The 27,361-nt window shown below is 38.5% G+C and overlaps 1 protein-coding gene across 1 annotated transcript in view; it reads left to right on the top strand.

Annotated features, from left to right (window-relative positions):
* GMPS (guanine monophosphate synthase) overlaps positions 1–27,361 on the top strand; it is a 77,310-nt gene that overhangs the window by 11,138 nt on the left and 38,811 nt on the right. Inside the window, exons 2-4 of the mRNA XM_005546173.4 lie at positions 16,343–16,524; positions 21,372–21,486; positions 27,176–27,273. Of these exons, the coding sequence (XP_005546230.1) occupies positions 16,343–16,524; positions 21,372–21,486; positions 27,176–27,273 (395 nt within the window). The remainder of the gene's footprint in view (positions 1–16,342; positions 16,525–21,371; positions 21,487–27,175; positions 27,274–27,361) is intronic.

The following is a 27,361-nucleotide window of genomic DNA, read 5'->3' on the forward strand; positions in this document are numbered from 1 at the left end:
ACTTACAACATTCCCTTGAACAACAAATAGAATCAGAAGCACTCTGGATTTAACAAAGTTATGTTTTTAAAAAATGCAAACTTGGTGCAGTATTTTTAAGTAAAAACTTTTTTCAGTTATTAAAATCTTTATCGGTTTGTCTGTTAGGCATATTATCCTGTCTAATGTGGTACATCTTGGGTTAACCAGGTCTGTCTCTCTAGATGTTAATAGTGCTTCCCAGTGGTTTCTTTTCTCTGATGTCTTTCCTTCATTAGTTACTCCCTTATTAAAAGAAAACGATAAATGTGCATTTGTATTTTAATGTCTAAAGCTAAAGAATCAGTGTAACGTTTATCATAAAGACAAAGTCACAGAGAGATGACCATAATTATAGACATTTTGTACAATTTTGACTTAAACTCTTTGTATTTCTGTTGTATATGGCCAGCAAAGGCAGAATCAAAACATGTTATTAATATTTATTTGTTGTATATATTTATGGGGCACAATGTGATGTTTTGACAAAGTATGTTGTTAATTCAGAGCCTGCTATGGATGCTTTGATACTAGTTTTTTGGGTTTTTTTTGAGATGGAGTTTTGCTCTTGTTGCCCAGGCTGGAGTGCAATGGCGTGATCTTGGCTCACCACAACCTCTGCCTCCTGGGTTCAAGCGATCCTCCTGCCTCAGCCTCCCAAGTAGCTGGGATTACAGGCATGTGCCATCACACCTGGCTAATTTTGTATTTTTAGTAGAGACGGAGTTTCTCCATGTTGGTCAGGCTGGTCTCAAACTCCCAACCTCTGGTGATCCACCCGCTTTGGCTTCCCAAAGTGCTGGGATTACAGGCATGAGCCACTGTGCCCAGCTTGATATTAGTTTTTTAAATGTTACTTAGGCTGGTGGTAGAAACATCTTCACAAAGGCATATGATATACTAATTTTTAAAATTGTACTGTGGCATTTCAGTTAGCTATTGCCACAATAATGCTGATTAACAATCATAAAATCTACGTGGCATACAAACATAAGCATTTTTTTTTGCTCATGAGTTTGTGGGTCAACTGACATTGCTCAGCTCCACTTGATCTTGTCCTTTTCCTGAGACTAGTACACTCATGATGTTATGGTGGCAGAAGCCCAAGAGGCAAGTGGAAACACTAAGACTGCTTAAGGCAGCAGGGCCTGGTGGCTCACACCTGTAATCCCAGCAGTTTGGGAGGCTGAGGTGGGCGTTATCACTTGAGCTCAGGAGTTTAGACCAGCCTGGGCAACATGACGAAACCTTGTCTCTACTAAAAATACAGAACATTAGTCAGGTGTGGTGGTGCACGCATGGGGGGTCCCAGCCACCTGGGAGACTGAGCTTGGAGGATTGCTTGAGCCTGGGAAGCGGAGGTTGCAGTGAGCTGAGGTCGTGCCACTGCACTTTAACCTGGGTGACAGAGTGAGACCCTGTCTCAAAAAAATAAAATAAAATAAAATAAATGAAGACTGCTTAAGGCTTGGCGTACTATGACTTTTGCCCTCGTTATGTTGGCCAAAGCAAGTCTTGTGCTTGAGCCCAGTGACAAAGGTGAGGGAAGTGTATTCTATCTGTAATAGGACAAGCTGCAGACTCAAGTGATAAAATCATAGATACAGGAAACGGTGAAGAATTAGGGCCAATGATGCAGACTGTTGTATATGGAAAATTGAAAACATTTGCATAAGTACAGTGAAGAGTATAATGATCCCTCATGTCCCTATCCAGTTCAGCAATTATCAACATGTGACCAGTCTTTCATTTATGTTTATGTAGTGCATCACAGTAAGATAGTTACATATGTCTGGTTGTCTGTTTTTGTATGTTAAGCTGCATTGGTTGATTCAGATATTACCAACTTATCCATCATTATCAGGTTTCTCATTAACCTTTTACCTAATGGTTTTAATAGCCACTGTTTTTCAGTGCTTCTCAAACATCTGTAGTGAAGACCATTTTAAAAAAATTTCCAGTACTGAGGACTGCTACTTTTGTAAAATACAATATATTTCTAGACAAATGAAAATATAAAATCTAATATATTTTAAAAGCCCCCGATATTTATTATAGATGCAACAGAAATAAAATTACTTTGTCAACTTGTTATGCAGATTTATGGATGCTTATGTAAAACTTATGTATTCTTTTTTTGTCATGAACTGGTAACAATTTGCTTAAAAATATTCCTTCGCTAACTATGTGGTTACTCTGGTAGAGTCAGAATACATGCTTGATTCATTCTCATTTTCAGTATTATTTTACCAATTTTGTAAATAGTTTTTTCAGGTTTTATTCATTATTTCCGATGGTGCAATTAATGTATGCTATATAATAGAAAGGGTCACATGTAGAAAAGAGACTGGCTTTATGAAGTACAAAATAGTAACATCTTGAAAAATGGACCACATACTACCTACATACTAAACACTTGTGAAATTGTGACACTCCATTACTTAAAGTTTATTTTTTTTCTTTTTGTTTTTGAGACAGAGTCTCACTTTGTCACCTAGGCTGGAGTGCAGTGGCACTATCTCAGCTCATTGCAACTTCTGCCTCCTGGATTCAAGCCATTCTCATACCTCAGGCTCTCAAGTAGCTAAAACTGTAGGCGCAGGCCACCATGCCTAGCTAATTTTTGTATTTTTAGTAGAGATGGGGTTTCACCATGTTGCCCAGGCTGGTCTCAAACTCCTGAGCTCAAGTGATCCACTTGCCTCAGCCTTCCAAAGTGCTGGGATTACAGGCATGAGCCACTGCGCCTGGCCTAATTTATTTCTTAAGGAAAAAAATGTATAAATATCTTAAAAATACTTTAGGAATAGTGATCATATGATAATCAAAATTAAGAGTGTTCACAAATTCAGTATATTTAGAAAAATATAGCCCTTTGATTATCTTTCATCTCTTCATAAAAACTGTCTTGTGTTTTAAGGTCATCTTTAGTACACTGATAGTATGGGAAGATGAACTGAAGAGAACGAGTCAGAGTTTGGGTATACATTTGTATTGTTTTCATTTCTTCGCTTCTTTGCAAGATACCTTTGGTTCTTCATGCAAGCAGGCTACACATGTGCACACACTTGAAATCACCTTCAAAAGTAATTTTTGTTAAAATAGTAGATCTCCGTCACCACAGGAATGCAGAGTGAGTCAGGACAACTAGAGGTGAATGTAAGGAAAAACCCAAGGAGTTTAACAGAACAGAATTGATCAGACTGAACGCAGTTCAGAACTTTTTGTTCTAATATTTTAATAATTTGACAACAGTTTTTACTGAATGTTTACCCTTTTCAAAATTGTGTACGTTGCCAACTTTAGGAAACAAGCAGATTGATTCGGGCTGATTGATACTGGTTTAAACCTACCCAAAGATAACCTTGTTCCTCAGTTGGCTAATGCTTGTTATTGAATAGAAAAACTAGCTATAATGAAGATTTTAGGGATTTAAATATCACGAGGCAGGCCGGGCATGGTGGTTAACACCTGTAATCCCAGCACTTTGGGAGGCTAAGGCAGGTGGATCACCTGAGGTCAGGAGTTCAAGATCAGCCTGGCCAACATGGTGAAACCCCGTCTCTACTGAAAATACAAAAATTAGCTGGGCATGGTGGTGCACTCCTGTAATCCCAAGTACTCAGGAGGTTGAGACAGGAGAATCACTTGAACCTGGGAAGGGGAGGTTGCAGTGAGCTGAGATTGCACCACTGTACTGCAGCCTGGGCAACAGAGTGAGACTCTGCCTCAAAAAAAAAAAAAAAAAAAAAAAAATCACAGGGCAAAGAACAATATACTTTCATTTAGTCAACAGTGCCAACTTTTCTTAGTTATCTGAGAACTGGTCACATACGTATATTGTGTCAACAAAATAATATTGCCTTAACTTTCTGGAAAGACAAGTCTTAGGATAATTGAAACTCGAGGGGGAAATAGGCATTGATTTCAAAGGTTAAAAAATCAGATTAGAAATTGTGGCCCTGAACCAACTTTAAATTTCCGCTCAAATTAGAAGAAAAAGATAATAGAGAATTGTTCTATTTTCTTACCCCTAGTGTTCATAATGTACAGATTACATACAGTAGAACTGTATTCATTTTACCTGAGAAGATAGAATTCGTCCACCCTGGCCGGGCGCGGTGGCTCAAGCCTGTAATCCCAGCACTTTGGGAGGCCGAGGCGGGCGGATCACAAGGTCAGGAGATCGAGACCACAGTGAAACCCCGTCTCTACTAAAAATACAAAAAATTAGCCGGGCGCGGTGGCGGGCGCCTGTAGTCCTAGCTACTTAGGAGGCTGAGGCAGGAGAATGGCGTGAACCCAGGAGGTGGAGCTTGCAGTGAGCCGAGATCGCGCCACTGCACTCCAGCCTGGGCAACAGCGTGAGACTCCGTCTCAAAAAAAAAAAAAAAAAAAAAAGAATTCGTCCACCCAATTCCATGGTTTGGGTATGTGTATGGGGTTTTGGCTGTCTTTAGATGGGTGCTAGAACTGGTATCTAAGTTAAAGCTAAATTGCTTTTTAGTTCATTGATTTAGATAGTATATTCAGCTGTTCATTATATGCTGGGATGGTGCCCACATGAACTTGAAAGGAGCTATTGGCCCCTTGTGATAGGGCAGAAGAGAGTCTGGATTACTTTGAAAAACTAAGAGATGTGTTTGGTTAGCAAAAGAAGATGAAACTGCAGTCAGAGGTACAAACTGGTTCAGTTAAGGAGGAAAAATAATTGAATTTGAAACAATATACATAACATGTAGAAATTAAGTAGTCTTTAATGAATACCTACTAGCTTCAAATCTCATTAGGGAAAAGAGTTTTCTCAGTGTATGAAGTTATTAACCAAGAGCGGTGAAAAGCTGAGATAACATTATATGTCAGTAGAGACTTGTATTTCCCAAACCTATCGAACATTGAAAACTTAAACATAGTAATTTATTGAAGGCATTCCCATAGAATCCTATGTGTTGTGTACTCACATTAAAGGAGGGAGTGAAAATGAACTCAGATGAATTAAGTGATTGAAATTTTTGTTTATATTGTTTAATAGCTACGCATTTGTTAGTATAAGACCAATGGAACAACAGTGGTCATAATTTAGGCAACATGAAACAGTTGGTAATTGGTAAGCATTGCTTATATGACCAAATGTAGATCTAATACTGTGCATTATTGCATCAGGGTATGTCTTGTGACTTCCAGATTTTTTCTCAGGTATAAACACAGTTTTCTAAAGGCATTTTATACATTTGTTACCTAAAATGAACAACTGTGTAACTGTCATCTATACCTAGAATTTTTTATCAGAGGTATTTCAGATTTTGGATTTCGGAGTATTTGTATTATACTTACTGTTTGAGTGCCACTAATCCAAAAATCCAAAATGCACCAATGAACATTTCATTTGAGCATCATATCGGTGCTCAAAATTTTTCAGGTTTTTGGATTAAGGATGTTTAACCTGCATGTAGAAAGAGACTTATTTAGACAAACTTGAAAGACTCATGTCCTACTTACACGTGGGTTGTCGTTTTGTTTTGTTTTTTGTTTTGAGACAGAGTCTCGCTCTGTTACAGCCCAGGCTGGAGTGCAGTGGCATGATCTTGGCTCACTGCAGCCTCCGCCTCACAGGTTCAAGTGATTCTAGTGCCTCAGCCTGCAGTGTAGCTCGGATTACAGACATGGCTGTTCTATGGGAAATTCCTTGAGACACACTGGGAATCCCTTTCCCTAAAGGAAAAGCTTTTCTGCAACTTTATGTCACTCAGTATGAGTAACAATTAACAATGGCAATAATAGTTGTGTCATTGGACTAGTGGAATTTTAAGATATATTGTAATTTCAGAGATGCCTGGCTGCTTTCACTTGGCAAGTTTGAAATGATTCATTCCTGTTTTGGGGATTTTTCAGCCAGAAAAGACAGCATACCACTCTGGAGCTATAGAGAATTTTAAGAGCAGTTTTGGCTAAAGAATAGGCCAGGTTCTTACAGGTCTTGGGAAATATTTTGAGCTTTATTGAACATTCTAAGAGGAAGTCACTGTAAGGTTTTGAGCAAAGGGAAGATTTGAATCTGATTATTTTTTTCTTTCTATTAAGCACGCTGGCATGTTATCCAAACTCAGTATCACCAGTAATGGAACAAAATGACATTGTGTCTTTGCCATTGTATCACATCAAGAGGAGGCATGGTAACATTACCAATGTAAATTTCTTGTTAAATGTTGATCTAGAATTTGATCATGATACAACAAAGAGATCCAGTGTGGGACATACTACAAAAAGCTGGTCTGATCTTTAAAAAAGGTCAATGCCATAAAAGACCATACAAAGGTGAGGAGTGAATAGTTGAAGGAGGCAGTGAATGAAAATGTGTGTGCTGTGTGTGTGGTCCTTGATAGATTTTTTTAAAAACCATGGATTTTTAAAAAAACCATAAACACCTTGTTTTCAACAATTGGGGAAACTTATATGTAGACAATTATCAGTTTTAACTTTCTTGGATGTGATAATGATATTGTAGTTACATAGGAGATTGTCCCTGTTTGTAGGAGATGCATGCTGAAAAGGTTTTGGGGGAGTGAAAGGTATACAGTTTATTTTTAACTCGTTCAGGTGGAAAAAGTATATGTAGATGGAAATTAAGCAAATATAGCAAAATGTTACTGATCATTGATATAGATGAAGAGTGGTGTTTATTATACCAAACTTTCAACTTTTCTTTAGGTTAAAATTTTTAAAAATAAAAAGGGATAGGGTAGAATAAGTACATGGTAAGATAACAGAACTACAGAGTCTTAAACTTTTTGATTTAACACTTTAGGTTCCAGCTTCATTCAGTGTTACATGTGAGATGATGGCCTCTTATGAAAAACCTCGGTAAAGTTTATCAACATTCCTTTTTTTTAATTATTAATTTTTTTTTAAGAGATAAGATCTTGCTGTATTGCTCAGACTAGTCTACAATTCCTGGGCTCAAGTAATCCCCCCACCTTAGCCTAAAAAATTGTGTGTGCTTTTAATCTAAAATACCCAAAGGTTTTTTTTTTTATTTTTTATTTTTTTTTAAATCCAGCAATTTTGCTGGAGTATGTCTTAGGGTTGGTCGTTCTGAGTTCATAGACTAATGTTGATTCATGTTCTCTCTTGCCTTGTGTAATTTTTAAAGTATCTTTTAGCTCCTATAGAAATGGTATATTCTAGTTTTGATCTGAGGATGTCTTTCTGGCTTACTGTCATAGAGACATCATTCTGTTCTTTATTCCTTCTATTTTTAATTTTTATTTTTTTTGAGACAGGGTCTCGCTCTGTCACCCAGGCTGGAGTGCAGTGGCATGATTATGACTCACTGTGGCCTCAACCTCCTGGGCTCCTCTCACCTCTGCCTCCCGAAGTAGCTAGGACCACAGGCACGTGCCACTACTCCCAGCTAATTTTTTTTTTTTTTTTTAAGACAGAGTTTCGCTCTTGTTAAGGCGAGAGTACAATGGCGTGATCTCAGCTCACTGCAACCTTTGCCTCCAAGGTTCGAGCGATTCTCCTGCCTCAGCCTCCCAAGTAGCTGGGATCACAGGCATGCGCCACCACACCCAGATAATTTTGTATTTTTAGTAGAAATGGGGTTTTACCATGTTGGCCAGGCTGGTCTTGAACTCCTGACCTGCCTGCCTTAGCCTCCCAAAGTGCTGGGATTACAGTGTGAGCCATGGCACCTGGCCTAATTTTTGTAATTTTTGTAGAGACAGGATTTCTCTATGTTACCCAGGCTGGTCTTGAACTCATGGGGCTCAAGCGATCTGCCCACCTCCACCTCCGCCTCCCAGAGTGCTGGTATTACAGGCTTTAGTCACAGGGACCTGGCCTCCCTTCTTCTTACTTTTAGTAACTTTGTATGGGATTTAACTTCTATACTTTGTTTCCTTTTTATGTGAATTTAGTTTTCCTCAACTTTTAGAAGGAAACTAGTCAAGATAATGTTTCTAACTTTATATAACTCCCTCTTCTGTTAAAAAATTATGGCAGTTGTTTTCTAAGGATTCCTGGCTCTGTCCCTGTGCCCCATGTTAGTCTGTTCCTTCTCCCTTTTTCCTGTCCTGTTGATTTTGATTCATCTCCCAGCAGTGACTCTTCATAGCAGGCCCTCTCCTGGAAAGGATCTCTGACTGGTTAGTGTCAAGGGTTCATGGGGGTTAAACTCCTCTGGCCCCTTTATGCCTTACCTTGGGTTCCCTGTTACTTGTGTATTATTGGTGTGGACAAACCTCCTCCTAGTGCGCTGCAGTTCTCTAATTGGCTGCTGTGCCTTCTGGGTCATACCTCTTGGGTGTTGAGAATTCTCCTGTTTTCAGGTCCTTTAATAAAGCTGGATTGCTTCCCATGTAGGTGCTATAGCACTAGGGTTTGTGACTGTGGTAGTCTGTCACCACCAACTTGTATTTTGGGGTTCTTGTAAAGGTCATTGCTATCTAGTTCAGTAGTTATGTGGGATCCAGGAAAATCCAAAACATTTCCATCTCTACTTTTCCAGAATCTGCTAGATCTCCTTGCCCCATTCTTAAAGAGTTTGCTGTATATGGTTTAGTTTTTTCCTTAATATTTTTTTCTTGATATCTTAAAATATATCTTTATGAATATTGCCTACTTTATTGTGATGCACTCAGGGCAGTTGAGGGATAGTCACCTTAAGTCTTTAGGCATTTGTCTTTTTAATAACTTTATGTAAATAGATGTGGTAGATTTTCCTGTCTTGTGATGCTGAATTTTATTTGTCTCTGCACTGATGTGACTAAGTTTCTTTTTTCTCATTAGGGTGGTTTTTCTAATCTCTTGAAGTCCAATTATCAAACTTTTCAACTGTGTGTGAAGTGGGAGTAAATAAATTCCAGGTTTTGAGGGAGAGGAACTTTGCCTTTACTAGCGGGAGCGTTTTTGCTTTCTCCTGAATTGTCAAAGCTGTGACAGTTGCTGCACAGGCAAGGTCATACCCAAGGTAGAAGGAAATAGGGCAAGAATTCAGTTTCTTCAGTAACTTCTTGTGGCACAGAATTGAACATTTATTGCTAAGAAAACAGGAATATTCTTTTAAAATACCTTTTTTGAGTAAAGATTAGTTTACTTAAATACAGGCAGTCCTTGCTATGCAGGATAAGTAAAACGACTAAAAATAATAATGCAAGCTGAAACCGTGCAAAGCAATTTTAATAGTCAGTGGGAAAATTACAATTGCTTTGTGATCTTTAAAAATTTTTGTTAAAACACTAAAATCTTTTGTCAATTACAAAAGTATAGGGGAACAAAAAAATAAAACTACTGTTTACTACAGTGTAACTTAAAATACTAAGAACATTGAGAATTAAAGTACTTTATTTCTTTGTAAAAAGCTTGCCAGTAGTAGTTTCAATAGTAGTTTAAAGAGTACTTCTCTGTGTCTTTTCTGTGCCGTGGTTGCTTCCAACATTTTATCCTTTGCACTTTTAATGTCATGAAATGTCCTAGAGTTTCTTTAATGTGAACTATTTTCCTGGAGTCACTTCCTCTGGGACGTTGCCATTCTTTCCATCACAACCAGTTTCCTCACTGATGTTGGTAAGTTCCCTGGCTGTATATCTAGAGGCCCTGAAACCTTGTCAGCCTTGCCATAGTCAGCATTTTCTTCTATAACTCCATATATTCAAATTTCACTCCAGTATTATCACTTTTCATTTCTTTGCTGCACTTTCATCTTTGTTGGCCAGCCCCATTTGGATTATCTGTATTTGTTTTTTTGTTTTTTGTTTTTTTTTTTTGAGACGGAGTCTCGCTCTGTTGCCCAGGCTGGAGTGCAGTGGTGCGATCTTGGCTCACTGCAACCTCTGCCTCCCAGGTTCACACCGTTCTCCTGCCTCAGCCTCCGGAGTAGCTGGGACTACAGGTGCCTGCCACCACGCCTGGCTAATTTTTTGTATTTTTAGTAGAAACAGTGTTTCACTGTGCTAGCCAGGTTGGTCTTGATCTCCTGACCTCGTGATCCGCCCACATCGGCCTCCCCCAAGTGCTGAGATTACAGGCGTGAGCCACTGTGCCCGACCAGATTATCTGTATTTGTAAAAAGTCCTTTGGGGTTTATCACTGTAAGACAGGCAACACACTGCACTCTTGGCTGTTTGTTGTCCAGTGACCAATCACCAATAGAATGAAAGAAGGGAGGTGATTGGTCACTGATCCTGATGTTCATCTGTTATTTACATGGTGGTTTGTGGACTGAAGAGCTGGCAATGAAGTTTGTCCTTTATATAATTACTTACAGTAATGTATGATAACTGAAATTTGAGCCATGTTATTGGAGACTGGTAATTAAACCTTGGTATAAACCATAGTAATTGAAATTTGTGCATATTAGGATTATGCAAGTCAAGAACTCCGCCTGTAATGTAAAAAAGCATACTTAGATTTGGTAAAAATGGTAAAGATAGTAATGGGACTGAGTCTGAGAAATTTATGCAGTAATGTAGTGCTTAAAAATATTTTTTAAAAAGTTAAGATTATTTTGAGATACGTTCCATCAATACTGAATTTATTGAGAGTTTTTAGCATGAAGGACTGTTGAATTTTGTCAAAGGCCTTTTCTGCATCTATTGAGATAATCATGTAGTTTTTGTCTTTGGTTCTGTTTATATGCTGGATTACGTTTATTGATTTGTGTATGTTGAACCAGCCTTGCATCCCAGGGATGAAGCACACTTGATCATGGTGGATAAGCTTTTTGATGTGCTGCTGGATTCAGTTTGCCAGTATTTTATTGAGGATTTTGGCATCAATGTTCATCAGGGATATTGGTCTAAAATTCTTTTTTTGTTGTGTCTCTGCCAGGCTTTGGTATCAGGATGATGTTGGCCTCATAAAATGAGTTAGGGAGGATTCCCTCTTTTTCTATTGATTGGAATAGTTTCAGAAGGAATGGTACCAGCTCCTCCTTGTACCTCCGGTAGAATTCGGCTGTGAATCCATCTGGTCCTGGACTTTTTTTGGTTGGTAGGCTATTAATTATTGCCTTAATTTCAGAGCCTGCTATTGATCTATTCAGGGATTCAACTTCTACCTGGTTTAGTCTTGGGAGGGTGTAAGTGTCCAGGAAATTATCCATTTCTTCTAGGTTTTCTAGTTTATTTGCGTAGAGGTGTTTATAGTATTCTCTGATGGTAGTTTGTATTTCTGTGGGGTCAGTGGTGATATCCCCTTTATCATTTTTTATTGCGTCAATTTGATTCTTCTCTCTTTTCTTCTTTATTAGTCTTGCTAGCGGTCTATCAATTTTATTGATCTTTTCAAAAAACCAGCTCCTGGATTCATTGATTTTTTGGAGGTTTTTTTGTGTCTCTATCTCCTTCATTTCTGCTCTGATCTTAGTTATTTCTTGCCTTCTGCTAGCTTTTGAATGTGTTTGCTCGAGCTATTTATGACAAATCCACAGCCAGTATCATACTGAATGGGCAAAAACTGGAAGCATTCCTTTTGAAAACTGGCACAAGACAGGGATGCCCTCTCTCACCACTCCTATTCAACATAGTGTTGGAAGTTCTGGCTAGGGCAATCAGGCAAGAGAAAGAAATAAAGGGTATTCAGTTAGGAAAAGAAGAAGTCAAATTGTCCCTGTTTGCAGATGACATGATTATATATTTAGAAAACCCCATCATCTCAGCCCAAAATCTCCTTAAGCTGATAAGCAACTTCAGCAAAGTCTCAGGATACAAAATCAATGTGCAAAAATCACAAGCATTCGTATACACCAGTAACGGACAAACAGAGAGCCAAATCATGAGTGAATTCCCATTCAAAATTGCTACAAAGAGAAAAAAATACCTAGGAATCCAGCTTACAAGGGATGTAAAGGACCTCTTCAAGGAGAACTACAAACCACTGCTCAGTGAAATAAAAGGACACAAATGGAAGAACATTCCATACTCATGGATAGGAAGAATCAATATCATGAAAATGGCCATACTGTCCAAGGTAATCTATAGATTCAATGCCATTCCCATTAAGCTGCCAATGACTTTCTTCACAGAATTGGAAAAAACTGCTTTAAAGTTCATATGGAACCAAAAAAGAGCCCGCATCTCCAAGACAATCCTAAGTCAAAAGAACAAAGCTGGAGGCATCACGCTACCTGACTTCAAACTATACTACAAGGCTACAGTAACCAAAACAGCATGGTACTGGTACCAAAACAGAGATATAGACCAATGAAACAGAACAGAGCCCTCAGAAATAATACCACACATCTACAACCATCTGATCTTTGACAAACCTGACAAAAACAAGAAATGGGGAAAGGATTCCCTATTTAATAAATGGTGCTGGGAAAATTGGCTAGCCATAAGTAGAAAGCTGAAACTGGATCCCTTCCTTACTCCTTATATGAAAATTAATTCAAGATGGATTAGAGACTTAAATGTTAGACCAAATACCATAAAAACCCTAGAAGAAAACCTAGGTAATACCATTCAGGACATAGGCATGGGCAAGGACTTCATGTCTAAAACACCAAAAGCAATGGCAACAAAAGCCAAAATTGACAAATGGGTTCTAATTAAACTAAAGAGCTTCTGCACAGCAAAAGAAACTACCATCAGAGTGAACAGGCAACCTACAGAATGGGAGAAAATTTTTGCAATCTACTCATCTGACAAAGGGCTAATATCCAGAGTCTACAAAGAACTCAAATTTACGAGAAAAAAACAACCCCATCAAAAAGTGGGCAAAGGATATGAATAGACATTTCTCAAAAGAAGACATGCCTACAGCCAACAGGCACATGAAAAAATGCTCATCATCACTGGCCATCAGAGAAATGCAAATCAAAACCACAATGAGATACCATCTCACACCAGTTAGAATGGTAATCATTAAAAAGTCAGGAAACAACAGGTGCTGGAGACGATGTGGATAAATAGGAACACTTTTACGCTGTTGGTGGGGTTGTAAACTGGTTCAACCATTGTGGAAAACAGTATGGCGATTCCTCAAGGATCTAGAACTAGAAATACCATATGACCCAGCCATCCCATTACTGGGTGTATACCCAAAGGATTATAAATCATGCTGCTATAAAAACACATGCACACGTATGTTTATTGCGGCACTATTCACAATAGCAAAGACTTGTAATCAACCCAAGTGTCTATCAGTGACAGACTGGATTAAGAAAATGTGGCACATATACACCATGGAATACTATGCAGCCATAAAAAAGGATGAGTTTGTGTCCTTTGTCGGGACATGGATGCAGCTGGAAACCATCATTCTGAGCAAACTATTGCAAGAACAGAAAACCAAACACCGCATGTTCTCACTCATAGGTGGGAATTGAACAATGAGATCACTTGGACTTGGGAAGGGGAACATCACACACCGGGGCCTATTATGGGGAAGTGGGAGAGGGGAGGGATGGCATTGGGAGTTATACTTGATGTAAATGACGAGTTGATGGGTGCTGACGAGTTGGTGGGTGCACCACAGCAACATGGCAAAAGTATACATATGTAACAAACCTGCACGTTGTGCACATGCACCCTAGAAATTAAAGTATAATTAAAAAAAAAAAAGTTAAGATTAAGGAATTATAGAGAAAATCCACAAAAATGTGTGTGTGTTTGTGTGTGTGTGTATACAGTAACACTAAGGGTAAAGGTCTGAAAGGACAAAGTTTTAGTTTGTTCTGTGATCTTACTTTTCTACATTATTGCATATTCGTGTGACCAAAACCTTCATTTCTATGACCTGAGTAATTTCTTCTGGCACCGGATTGGGTCTCTCACAAATCCTCCTATGTAGATGACTGACTTGCTCGTTCCTTTTTTTTTTTTTGAGATGGAGTTTCACTCTTGTTGCCCAGGCTGAAGTGCAATGGTGCAATCTTGGCTCATGGCAACTTCCACGTCCTGGGTTCAAGTGATTCTCCTGCCTCAGCCTCCCGAGTAGCTGGGATTATAGGCGCCCATCACAATGCCTGGCTAATTTTGTATTTTTTTTTTTTTTTTTTTTTTGAGACGGAGTCTCGCTCTGTCGCCCAGGCTGGAGTGCAGTGGCGCGATCTCGGCTCACTGCAAGCTCCGCCTCCCGGGTTCACGCCATTCTCCTGCCTCAGCCTCCCGAGTAGCTGGGACTACAGGCGCCCACAACCGCACCCGGCTAATTTTTTGTATTTTTAGTAGAGACGGGGTTTCACCGTGGTCTCGATCTCCTGACCTTGTGATCCGCCCGCCTCGGCCTCCCAAAGTGCTGGGATTACAGGCGTGAGCCACCGCGCCCGGCCCTAATTTTGTATTTTAAGTAGAGGCGGGGTTTCTCCGTGTTGGTCAGGCTGGTCTTGAACTCCTGACCTCAGGTGATCCGCTTGCCTCGGCTTCCCAAAATGCTGGGATTACAGGTGTGAGCTACCATGCCTGAACGCTTGTTCCTTTTTGCAGCAGAAGGAATAATGGTGTTGTAGGTGAGGCCTGCATTTATTTTTTGCAGATAAATGGAGAAGGGATGAAGGGTGGAAAAGATTACACAAGTGGCTAAAGGATTGACTTAAGGTTTTTATGTGCAAATTTTACAACTAGAGGGAGAAAACCTCCCTTAATATGTTTATTGTAAACATTTAGGACATATTGAAGAGTGTAAGGAAATAAAAATAGAAAATCACGTATAGTTCCATTACTTAGATGAACTACTTCATCTCTCTGTTAATATTTTGGTGTATGTCCAGCCATACTCTTCCTTTTTTATGCATGCATACAGACTTTTACACTTTTATACAAGCCATATTTAAGTGGCATTATACTGTATATGCTTCCTATAAGTGGATTTCCAGGGTACACAGAAACTTTTAAAGAGGTTTTTTTTTTTTTTTTTTTTTCTGAGACGGAGTCTTGCTCTGTCGCCCAGGCTGGAGTGCAGTGGCCGGATCTCGGCTTACTGCAAGCTCCGCCTCCTGGGTTTATGCCATTCTCCTGCCTCAGCCTCCCAAGTAGCTGGGACTATAGGCGCCCGCCACCTCGTCCGGCTAGTTTTTTGTATTTTTTAGTAGAGACAGGGTTTCACTGGGTTAGCCAGGATGGTCTCGATCTCCTGACCTCGTGATCCGCCCGTCTCGGCCTCCCAAAGTGCTGGGATTACAGGCTTGAGCCACCGCGCCTGGCCAAGAGTTTATGTAAAATTTAAAATATACAAAATAAAAAAGCAAACAAACAAAAAATCCAGGATAGAGACCAGATTAGTACAATGAACTTAATGTACCTATCACCCAGCTTCAGTGATTTTAGTACCTGAGCAATCTTGTTTCATCCATAGCCACCTACTTTTGCATTATTTTGAAACATCTTCCAGGTAAGTATTTCAGTATATTTCAGTTAGCAACTTGACATTTTGCCAAATTAACCTTCCTGAAAAGTGTATCCATGTATAGCTGACAGCGATTAGATTTAAAAAGTCTTTTTATTTTTATTTATTTTTGATACAGAATTTCGCTTGTTGCCCAGGCTAGAGTGCAGTGGCGTGATCTCAGCTCACTGCAACCTCTGCCTCCTGGGTTCAAGCGATTCTCCTGCCTCAGCCTCCCCAGTAGCTGGGATTACAGTGCCCACCACCACGCCCAACTAATTTTTCATATTTTTAGTAGAGACAGAGTTTCACCATGTTGGCCAGGCTGGTCTTGAACTCCTCACCTCAGGTAATCCACCTGCCTTGGCCTCCCAAATTGCTGGGATTACAGGGGTGAGCCACTGCACCTGGCCTAAAAGGCCTTTTAAAAATCTTAGTGTTATGAGTTAGATGCATATATCATTTTCCTCAGATAATACAAAAAAATCCTAACACAGTGAATTAGGCCATGCTTATACTCTGGCATCAAACTTTTAGTTTCCCCATCAGTATATATCCCTCATAAAAATGTTGTGACTATTGATAGGGTGACCAAATAACTTACTGTCCAAACTGGGACACTTTGAGATTGAAAGGATGCACTGTTAATAATAATGTCCATATAAGGAACATAAACCAGGACTATATTTTGGCGCAGCTGGATTGTATGCTCATCCTACCATTAGGTCATGTATATAAGGTATATATATATACAGACGATCACTATATTACATAGTCAATAAATGGTAGCATTTATTAAGTGTTTAATATATGCCCATGCATGGATATATATTAAAATCTTCCCTTTAAAAGAGGTATTTTGAATTGGTAACTCATAAAGTCCTAAGTTTTCATTCCTGTGTTTTTTTGGAGCTGACAGTGATCATTAATTTTTTTTTTAAGTACTGTAGCTTTAATTTTCATAATTAAGACTTTGTATTTGTATTGATATTTGCAGCTGGAGAATGCTGGAGGAGACCTTAAGGATGGCCACCACCACTATGAAGGAGCTGTTGTCATTCTGGATGCTGGTGCTCAGTACGGGAAAGTCATAGACCGAAGAGTGAGGGAAATGTTCGTGCAGTCTGAAATTTTCCCCTTGGAAACACCAGCATTTGCTATAAAAGAACAAGGATTCCGGTAGGCTTTTCACTAATCTTTTTATGAGGAGATTGAACTTAGATTGTGGAATATTTTATTATTAATTTGCTTGAGCACTGAATTTTTCTACGAAAATAAGATATGGAATGGTTTTATGAGTGATTTCCCATGGCTCTGATTTGGGGAGAAAAAGGAAAAATTTAAGCTTTCAGTTTAAAGGGATTAATTTTAATTGCACAGTTGAAAGAACTTACTATCTTTTGAGTATTTTATGTTTTATAGGATTTGTGGGTCAGAGTTAGATGTAGCTGTTGTGGTCATTCATTCATTTACCCAAAAGCATTTTATCAAAGGAAAGTAGGAAGTTGGCTAGAATACTCCAAAGAGAAGAAATCTGTGTACAATAAGTGTTTTTGCTTCCTGTCCCAATAGACTAGTTTCCAAAGTATGGAGAAGATTTCTTAAATCTAATATACGGGCTAATTTTGACAGCTTGTACCCTTAGAACTAGTCAAAATAACAGCCAGCTTATATCGTTTCTTCCTTTAACCGCTATTTTTGGTTAATGTCATGCTTTCTTTTTTTATTTTATTTTATTTTATTTTTTTTTGAGACGGAGTCTCGCTCTGTCGCCCAGGCTGGAGTGCAGTAGCCGGATCTCAGCTCACTACAAGCTCCGCCTCCCGGGTTTACGCCATTCTCCTGTCTCAGCCTTCCGAGTAGCTGGGACTACAGGCGCCCGCCACCTCGCCCGGCTGTTTTTTTGTACTTTTTAGTAGAGACGGGGTTTCACCGGGTTAGCCAGGATGGTCTCGATCTCCTGACCTCGTGATCCGCCCGTCTCAGCCTCCCAAAGTGCTGGGATTACAGGCTTGAGCCACCGCGCCCGGCTTATGCTTTCTTTTTTTTGAGACAGAGTCTCACTTTGTTACCCAGGCTGAAGTACAGTGGCACGATTTTGGCTCACTGCAACCTCCACCTGCTATTCAGGCGATGCTCCTGCCTCAGCCTCTGGAGTAGCTGGAACTACAGGCGCATGCCACCACACCTGGCTAATTTTTGTATTTTTAGTACAGAATGGGTTTCACCATCTTGTCCAGGCTAGTCTCGAACCCCTGACTTCAGGTGATCCGCCTGCTTAGTTTCCCAAAGTGCTGGATTACCAGCGTGAGCCACTGTGTCCGGCCAATGTCATGCTTTTTAATTTTTTTTTAATTGTTGTTTTTTCTTAGATTAAGACTGTTATGTGGAAGCAAGCAACTGTAGTTTATGTCCTTAATTGGCTTTTAAACTTTAATATTAGATGTACTATGCTTTTCCCAAAATTTAAAATTTTATTTTTCTTAAAAGAATTATCTTTCTAGTGTGAAAGTGGTTCAAAGAACTTTTAAAGACTTCACAGACATGTGTGCATTATCCTGTGATATTTTGGCTCTGAAGTAGAGTGAATTAGAAATTAGAAAAGGCGGGTTTAAATTTAATTCTGCTCTAGTGTTAGGATACAGATAAAAAATGACTCTCTCTTTTAAACTATGGAATTTTAGAGTAATAAGGGACCCTCGAGTTTATCTAATTCAGCTGACTATTTACCAGTAAGAACTAGTTTTTTAGAGGGATCAAAAAACTTTGTGATAAATCTGAATGGCTCTCTGTCAGATCAGAGCTCCATCATTCCCCTCACCCAAAACAAATGAAAAATCCCCAGCAAAGTAACAGACTAAATAGATACTAGAATAGGATAGCTGAATACTTGGTGAGAGAAATCTAATGGGTTTCATGTCACTTGATCATAAACAGTGTCTAGGTTCAGTTTGTACCTCAAATTTCCCTTATGTAGCAGGAGAATAGGAACTATATCACTGTGGCTTTTATTACTGTAATCCTTTCTGCAGAAATAACTATTTGGCCACCCCTTTTCTAGAACATCTTGTGACATGAGAGACATCTTAACCTACTTATTTTTGTTATTATTATTACTTTTTTGAGATGGAGTCTCACTCTGTCGCTCAGGCTGGAATGCAGTGGTGTGATCTCGGCTCACTGCAGCCTCTGCCTCCCAGGTTCAACCTGGCAGATTCTACTGCCTCAGCCTCCCGAGTAGCTGGAATTGCAGGCAGGTGCTGCCACACCTGGTTAATTTTTTTACTTTTAGGTGAGATGGAGTTTTGCCATGTTGGCCAGGCTGATCTCGAACTCCTGACCTAAAGTAATCTGTCCGCCTCAAGCCTCCCAAACTGCTGGGATTACAGGCGTGAGCCACCCCATGTGGCCCATCTATTTTTAGAAACTTGATCTGCCTGATACATAAAATTGGTATTTGGAATGAATTATGGCTTATTGGGCCTTGTAATTGCAAGTTATTTTCAAAATAGCAGGGTAGAAATGGAAGGCTCAAAGAGTGATTAGCTTTTAAAGATTTGTTGAAATAAGACGTTCTTAATTGGTTTAAGTACTGCTTGAGTTTTATCCTTAACTAAGTCCATGACTTTTTTGTTTTTTTAATAGCACTAAGAATCTTATATCCTTGAGTTATTTAGCAGATTAAGGAGTACTAGGCAGTCCCATGGTGGTTATCCTTTGTGAAACTAAATATAATATAATAGAATCTAGAGGTCTTGGTTATTAAGTATGTTTTATAGAATTTCAGCTTGTTTGTTTTGGTTTTTTTTTTTTTTTTTTTTTTTTGAGACGGAGTCTCACTCTGTTGCCAGGCTGGATGGAGTGCAGTGGCGCGATCTCAGCTCACTGCAAGCTCTGCCTGCTGGGTTCACGCCAATCTCCTGTCTCAGCCTCCCAAGTAGCTGGGACTACAGGCACACACCACCACACCTGGCTAATTTTTTGTATTTTTAGTAGAGACAGGGTTTCACCATGTTAGCCAGGATGGTCTCAATCTCCTGACCTCGTGATCCTCCCGCCTCGACCTCCCAAAGTGCTGGGATTACAGGTGTGAGCCGCTGCACCCGGCCTTAGCTTCTGTATTTTTAAGGAGTTAGGTTATAGATCTACCCTTAGGGGTAACCGCATTTCCCTTTAGAATTGTTATCTTAAATATCTCATATTTATCATCTGAATAGGTTGTCATCCATCTGTCTTTTGCAGAACACATGCTGGCCAATGTTTACCACGTCTCAGGTTGCTCATACAAAGTTCAAAAGGTGCTTTTGAGCTCATTGAAATTGCTGTTTTTTTAAAAATGACCTAGCTCACTGAGTTGTTTTTTTTTTTTTTTTTCTCTCTCACTGTTTTGTTTTTTATTTTTTTAAATTTTTTGTAGACATGGGGTTTTGCCATATTGCCCAGGCTGGTCTTGAACTCCTGGGCTCAAGCAGTCTGCTCATCTCTGTCTCCCAAAGTGCTATGATTACAGGTGTGAGCCTCCATGCCCAGCCTTACTGAGATTTTTTTAAAAAATAAATTTGATTTATGTCATATTATTCTTCTGGATGTATTATAAATCTAGCAATATACTTTGTATATTTTTATATGACAGGGAACGACTAATTAAAAAGTGTGTTGCAATCCACATTTGTAAGTAAATTTTGATTAGATTTTACAATGCCTTTTTCTTTGAAATACAGATGAAACAGATTTATCTGCAAACTCAAAATGAGTTAGAGAGTACCTTAAATTGGATAAAGGGACTAAGTATACCTTTATTATGTGAGTGGGCATGTGTGGCAAACTGGAGAGCATGTGCAGCTTGAAGGTGCAAGCCTCTTTATGATTCCAGTTGGTTGTAGTTATACAGGAGTGAAGGCCCAGTGTTTCCAGATTCTTTTTTCCCTAAAGAAAATCCAGAAATCTGAATTTTTATGAAATTCCTGATATTAAAATGTTTAAATTTTTTGAGTGAATACTGATGGCCAGTGTAGATGTATTAATGGCCAGGAGAGGAACATAGGCCTCAGTTTGGAGTTTTCCCTTAGTGTAGTAGTTTGACTCCCAAGTTAACCCATGCTCTGCAAATTGTAAGGTAGCTAAATTATACTACTGGCCTGATTTCTGAGAGCAGGGCATGTGGGGCAGAATTGTTATTAGCTCCCTTTCCTGGGCTCAGGGAAAATTGCTGGGGATGGTGGATGCTGTAAACAGGCAAAGTTAGGTAATTTATACTTTCTATTCTGCCGTCTTTTGTTGTAGAGTATTTTGCTCTGAGCTACCCAGGGCCTTCATAATACCTTCAGTTGTTCTGTGACCTGCTAGGCTCTGAGAAGACCCGTGTTTTCACCATCTCCAGAATTCTTTTTTTTTTTTTTTTTTTGAGACGGAGTCTTGCTCAGTCACCCAGGCTGGAGTGCGGTGGCGCGATCTCGGCTCACTGCAAGCTCCGCCTCCCGGGTTCTCGCCATTCTCCTGTCTCAGCCTCCCGAGTAGCTGGGACTACAGGCGCCCGCCACTACGCCCGGCTAGTTTTTTGTATTTTTAGTAGAGACGGGGTTTCACCGTGTTAGACAGGATGGTCTCGATCTCCCGACCTCGTGATCCGCCCGTCTCGGCCTCCCAAAGTGCTGGGATTACAGGCTTGAGCCACCGCGCCCGGCCCAGAATTCTTATGTACTTCTTCCACTGATAAGGAAACAAGTGAAACAAATCCATGCTAAATATCACAGATAGAAACATTGGTATTGTCTATTTGGAAGTTTGTGCTTATTAACAAGTAAATGCTTGATAGACTTCTAAACATTGCAGTAAAGTACAGTAAAAATAATTAAACTGTGTAGGATGGTAATTCGCTGTGATATAATTAGAATTTGCTACATTCTACCAAAAACAACAAAATTTCTGAATCTGTGTTGTTTCCCTCAGTGGCACAAGGGAGAGAGGGCATAGACCTTGTGTAAAAATTAACAGAGATTCTTCACTGATTGTTCCTTAAATCACAGTGCTATTATCATCTCTGGAGGACCTAATTCTGTGTATGCTGAAGATGCTCCCTGGTTTGATCCAGCAATATTCACTATTGGCAAGCCTGTTCTTGGAATTTGCTATGGCATGCAGGTATGTCAGCAAATTTGTTTTGAAAGCTTACTTATATTTTATTCTGTTTGTGACTCATACTGTATTAGTATTTTCTCTCTTTAGGATATTTAGGATTAGTTGGATGAGATAACATGCGCAAATATTACAAATATGTGAATTGCCACACTAGTATGGCAGAACTGGCCTGATAGGGAATCTTTTTCCAGAGTAGTAAGTATACTATTTCATGTAACAAAACACTATCCATTTAAAAAAACCTTGGACATGCAAATTTACATAAAATTTTCAGAAATAGTACACAGAGCTCCTGTATACCTTTATCTAATACTCCAGTTGTTGACATTTTTGAACCATTTGAAAGTTGCACACGTGATGCCCTGTTACTTATATTTCCTAAATATTAGGACACTCTCACTGCCTAACCACAGTACAACTATCCAGATCAGAAAAGTTAACATTGACTTATTGTTAGAATCTAATCCACAGACTCCTTCACATTTCAGTTTGTCTCATTAATATCTCTTATAGGCCACAGATCAGTCAGGACTATGTATTGTTTTTAGTTGTTGTTTCTTTAGACTCTTTCAGTCTGAAACAGTTCCTCAGTGTTTCCTTCTCTTTCATGACCATGAAAGTATTTTTAAAAAGTATGTGTTAGTTATTTTGTAGAACATTTCCCAACTTTGGTTTCTGTGATGATTCCTCATTGTTAGATTCAGGTTATGAACTTTTGTCAGGAGTATCACAGAATTTGTGCTGTGCTTCTCAGAGCATCTTATCAGGCGGCATACGGTGTGGATTTGTGGCATGACGGGTGATGTTAACTTGGATTATTTGATCAAGATGGTATCTGTCAGGTGTCTCCACTGTAACATTAATTAATAAGTATATGTACCTTGGTTTTATATCGAAAGTAAGAATAGGCCAGGCGTGGTGGCTCACCCCTGTAATCCTAGCACTTTGGGAGGCTGAGGTGGGCGGATCACCTGGTCAGGAGTTTGAGACCAGCCTGACCAACATGGGGAAACCCCCGTCTCTACTAAAAATACAAAATTAGCTGGGCGTGGTGGCACATGCCTGTAATCCCAGCTCCTTGGGAGGCTGAGTCAGGAGAATCGCTTAAACCCGGGAGGTGGAGGTTGCGGTGTGCGGAGATCATGCCATTGCACTCCAGCCTGAATGACAAGAGCGAAACTCCTCAAAAAAAAAAAAAAAAAGTAAGAATAAGTAGGGACTTACTGAGATCTTGAGATAAGGTACTCGTCTTCTTTTCTTTCTTTTTTTTTCAAATACTTTGTTTTTAGAGTGGTTTTACATTCACAGCAAAATTAAGGTACAGAAATATCTTAAATACCTCCAACCGCTACACATGCATAGCTTCTCCCATTATCAGTATCCCACACCAGTGTTACATTTGATATAACTGATGAACCTACATCAACACATCATTATTCCCAAAGTCTTTAGTTTACATTAGGGTTCATTCTTGATTTTTGTACATTCTATTGTTTTGGACAAATGTATAATGACATGTATCTACCATTGTAGTATTATGCATAGTATTTTGACTGCCTAATCCTTTACCTATTCATCCCCCAACTCCTGGCAACCACTCAAATTTTTTTTATCATCTTTATAGTTTTGCCTTTTTCAGAATGTCATATAGTTGGAATCATACAGTATGTAGCCTTTTCAGATTGGCTTCTTTCACTTAGTAATGTGCATTTAAAGTTCTTCCATGTCTTTTCAGTCTGGGTAGCTAATTTCTTTTTAGCACTGAATAATATTCCTTTGTATGGATGTATCACAGTTCATTCACTCACTTACTCATTCCGTAAGTGACAGTTTACTTACTCATCTACTAACGTCTTGGTGACTTCCAAGTTTCGGTAATTATGAATAAAGCTGCTGTGAACATCCATGTACAGGTTTTTGTGTGGACATCAATGTTCGGCTTTTTCAGTAAATTCTAAGGAGAATGATTACTAAATCGTTTTTTAAGAGTATGTTTAGTTTTGTAAGAAATTGCCAAAACTGTGTTCCAAAGTAGGTGTACAATTTTGCATTTTATAGTAAAAGCCTCTTTTTTCCTTTCAGTGTTCTTTGAAAAGTGATTATGAATTTGACTTGGCAAAAAGATTTTTCCATCTAGTAGTCTTAGAAGAGCCTGTACCCTGATTGAGTTGAATGTTGGATATTGGCTGGCTTCTTTTTTTTTGGTCCCAGGGTGTCATATATTTATATAATTTACTGATTTTCTTTGTCAGAGTACTCAATGTTAATCATATAGCACAACTTATAATTATATTAAATGGTTGTTAGTATATTGAGAGGCATTGTAACTTCTCCTAAGGAAGAATCTCACAAGATATATTTTTAGGGCCTACTTAGAGTGAAATATGTCTGAAAAATGCTCCTTTAATTTAAGAGATAATGGCTTAGTGTTTCCCTATTATGTCAGTTTCCTGATATAATTATAAGGCCAAATTGTTCTGTCATTCGATAGGATATCTTACAGCCAAAGCCAGGCCTGCTGATGTTAAATGCCTAACAATTTTTGCCTTTATTATCATCTGAACTTTTGTAGTAAGATAATGGGATATGCCGATCTTGGTTATTTGGGCAGAATTTGTCCTTCCATAAAATAAGGATATAGATGATGCTGTCTAGCTAATGTATTGTTTGTAAAGGGCTGCCACTTAGTGACTAGGTTGGGTAATTTTAGGACCTAAGTGTGTACCTTTGCCCCCCATGACATTCTGAAATTTGAGCAATTTCAGTGTCTTATATACCATCTTTTCCCATTAACTGGACTCTCCTGACAGAGTCTTTCTAATTGCTTCCTCGTGATTCTTTGCTTTAGAAGAAAAATATCTATACTGCTCCCTTTTATATCTCTTACTGATTTACACCCCCCAGCATAAAAAAACAGAATATCGGTAGAGCTTTTGAAACTTCCTTTGTATGTCTCCATTCACATTCTTCTCTTCCTATCAGTGGCGACCAACTTTCCTGAATTTTATTATTCATTCCCTTTCTTTTTTTTTATAGTTTTATACGTATGTTTGTATTCCTAAATAATATATTTGTTTTGTCTATTGACCTATATATAAGTGAAGTCATACTACGTGTATTATTTTCAACTTTGGTTTTGAGATTCGTTCATGTTAGTACATTTTACTGTAAATTATTCATTTTCACTATTGAATTTGTTTGAATATAGCATGTTACTTTTACATTCCAGTGTTCATACTGTTAGCTTTCTAGTTTTTTTCTATTTAGACAATATTGCCATGAATATTTTTGTACTTGTTTTCTGGTGTTATACATACACAAAATTTTCTCCAGGGTAACTGGCAGTAGGAATGCTGGGTCATAATGTACATTTTCAGTGTCACTAGGTAAATGATAATTTTTTCCCTCAATGTATGTTCCCACAACAATATATAAAAACATCTTCTGCTCTATATCCCTGCCAACCCTTGACATGATTAGATTTCTTTTTGTATTTTCTTATCTGCAAAGGTATTAAATGGGGGTCACATTGTAGTCTCAAAGTTAATTTTCCTTGTTATTGTAAGATTCATATGTTTATTTGCCATTTGTGTCTGCTTTACTATAGATACTTGTTCATTTTTATATCAAATTGTCTTTGTTATTGTGTTGTGGGAGCCTTTATATATTCTGGATACTAAACTTTTCCCAACTATATATTATTGCAGATACCTTCTGGATTGTGACTTGTCTCTTCACTCTTTATGGTTTCACTTGGCTTTTTATATACTCTCACAAGATTTTGTCAAATTATTTTTATTGGGCAGAATTTCCTTCCCTTTCTCCCTTCTCATTCTAAAACTTAGAAAACTTTGATATATAAGAAAGATAAGAGGAGCTGATCTGATTGGATGGTGGACCTGGAGTACTATATGGGATTCCTTGAGGCAGTTAGAACCTCGGGGTTTATCAGGAATCCATACTGGCCATATACTTTGCTAGGTAGGGCCCTTGGGCTGTAAAGAGACCTGAAGACAGGGAGGAGAGAACATAGTCTGTTTTGATAATCACTCTAGTTCGAATGGACTGGAGTAGAAAATGAGGGGGAAGGTGAAACGAAAAATTAGACAAGGGTCAGGTAAGGAAGTCTTGTGTTTAATATAAGGAACTTGGATTTTATCCTGTAGACCAGGCGTCAGTAAACTATGGCCTATAGACCAAATCTGGCCTACCCCCTATTTTTGCATGACCTGCAAGCAAAGAATGATTTTTTTACATTGTTAAATGATTGGGAAATTGAAAAAAATTATATTTTGTGATGTGTGAAAATAAAATTCAAGTCTGTGTCCATAAATAAGGTTTTATTGGAACAGTCACACCCATTTCTTTATAAGTATTGTCTATGGATGCTTTTGAGCTACAGTGGCAAGAACTGAATAGTTGGTACAGACACAGTAGGGCCTGCAGAGGCTAATATTTTTCTCTGGCCCTTTACAGAAAGTTTACCAACCCTTGCTGTAGATGCTAGAGCGCTAATGAAGAATTTAATCATAGATTAACAGAATCATCTTTATACTGTAGTAGCTAACATTGGTAGGTCTCTAGAACATTGCTGGAAGATGGGCAAGACTAGAGTCAAGGGAACTGATTAGATCGTAGCAATGTTTCTTAAACTGCATGTTAGTTAATGTGCTACAGTAAAGAGTTTTGTTTCTGAGTCTTTAGTTTGACAAATACTGTGTTAAACAAGTGCTAGCAGGTGTCCTTTCCTGCTGGAGCGAACACAAACCTTTATTGTGGGACAGTGTATTGTGAATACCTAAAAGGAGAATGTAGAGGGCACCGTTTGGTAATGGTTTTGAAGAATATGCTACTCTGAGTTACAAGAATGAACATTTATTTAAGTCTGTCTTATTTTCTGTCAGGGGCTGGGTCAACCTGCATTACACATGATTAAGGCAGATATCTTCTGATACCTGTTGTGGAACAGATACACTAAGATGAGTGGGAGTGTTTATATCACTGCAGATTTAATGTTTGCAAAAATCTTGTGTATATTTATCTGAGGTGGGAAGTTTGGGACATGTAAATGATAAATAAGAAAAGAAGATTGATTAACAGAGGAGGTGCTGAATTGAAGAGACCATTTGAAATCAGTCTATAAACCTATGGGACTTGAACAGATGAGCTTAACTGAAAGGCCAGATTTTCCTGCTTCTCGCATCTTTACAGCACAGCCTTCGGCAGGCTTTCAGACTGTTCCTTTGGAGCCAAAGATTTAAATAGCTTGGAGAAATTTATTGTCTAATTCTTGTTCTGGTACAAGGTTCTTGTTGTTTGCTGTAGCTTTTTCCAAACTCAGAATACCTTTTAAAATGCTTTTAAATCAAACTCAGATGTAAGTAATTAAGATATCTATTTTTAAGCAGATTAATTCATTAAAGTACACTAAGTGGAAAATCTGCCAGTGTTTAACAAAACTTAACCGCAGGTCAAATTTTGAATCCAATTTTGTTTTATAACAATGCCTGTTAATAACTGTATAGTTATATATAACAATACCAAATGATCTACATTTATTAAACTCCTTTTATTTTGGGGATACAGATATATCAGGTGTTCTGAAAAGAAATAATATAAATTATTAAATCAGTGTAACAAAATGGGTATTTTTCTTTTGTTTCTATTAACATTAATTTTTTTCTTTGAACAGATGATGAATAAGGTATTTGGAGGTACTGTGCACAAAAAAAGTGTTAGAGAAGATGGAGTTTTCAACATTAGTGTGGATAATACATGTTCATTATTCAGGTATTACATTTTTAGATGAATAAGAACAGTAGTAATTAATTTAAAGTTGATACTGTTATTTTTCACAATTGGAGATTCTATAATTCAT

This window comes from Macaca fascicularis, chromosome 2 (assembly GCF_037993035.2).
Source record: "Macaca fascicularis isolate 582-1 chromosome 2, T2T-MFA8v1.1".
Lineage (NCBI taxonomy): Eukaryota > Metazoa > Chordata > Mammalia > Primates > Cercopithecidae > Macaca > Macaca fascicularis.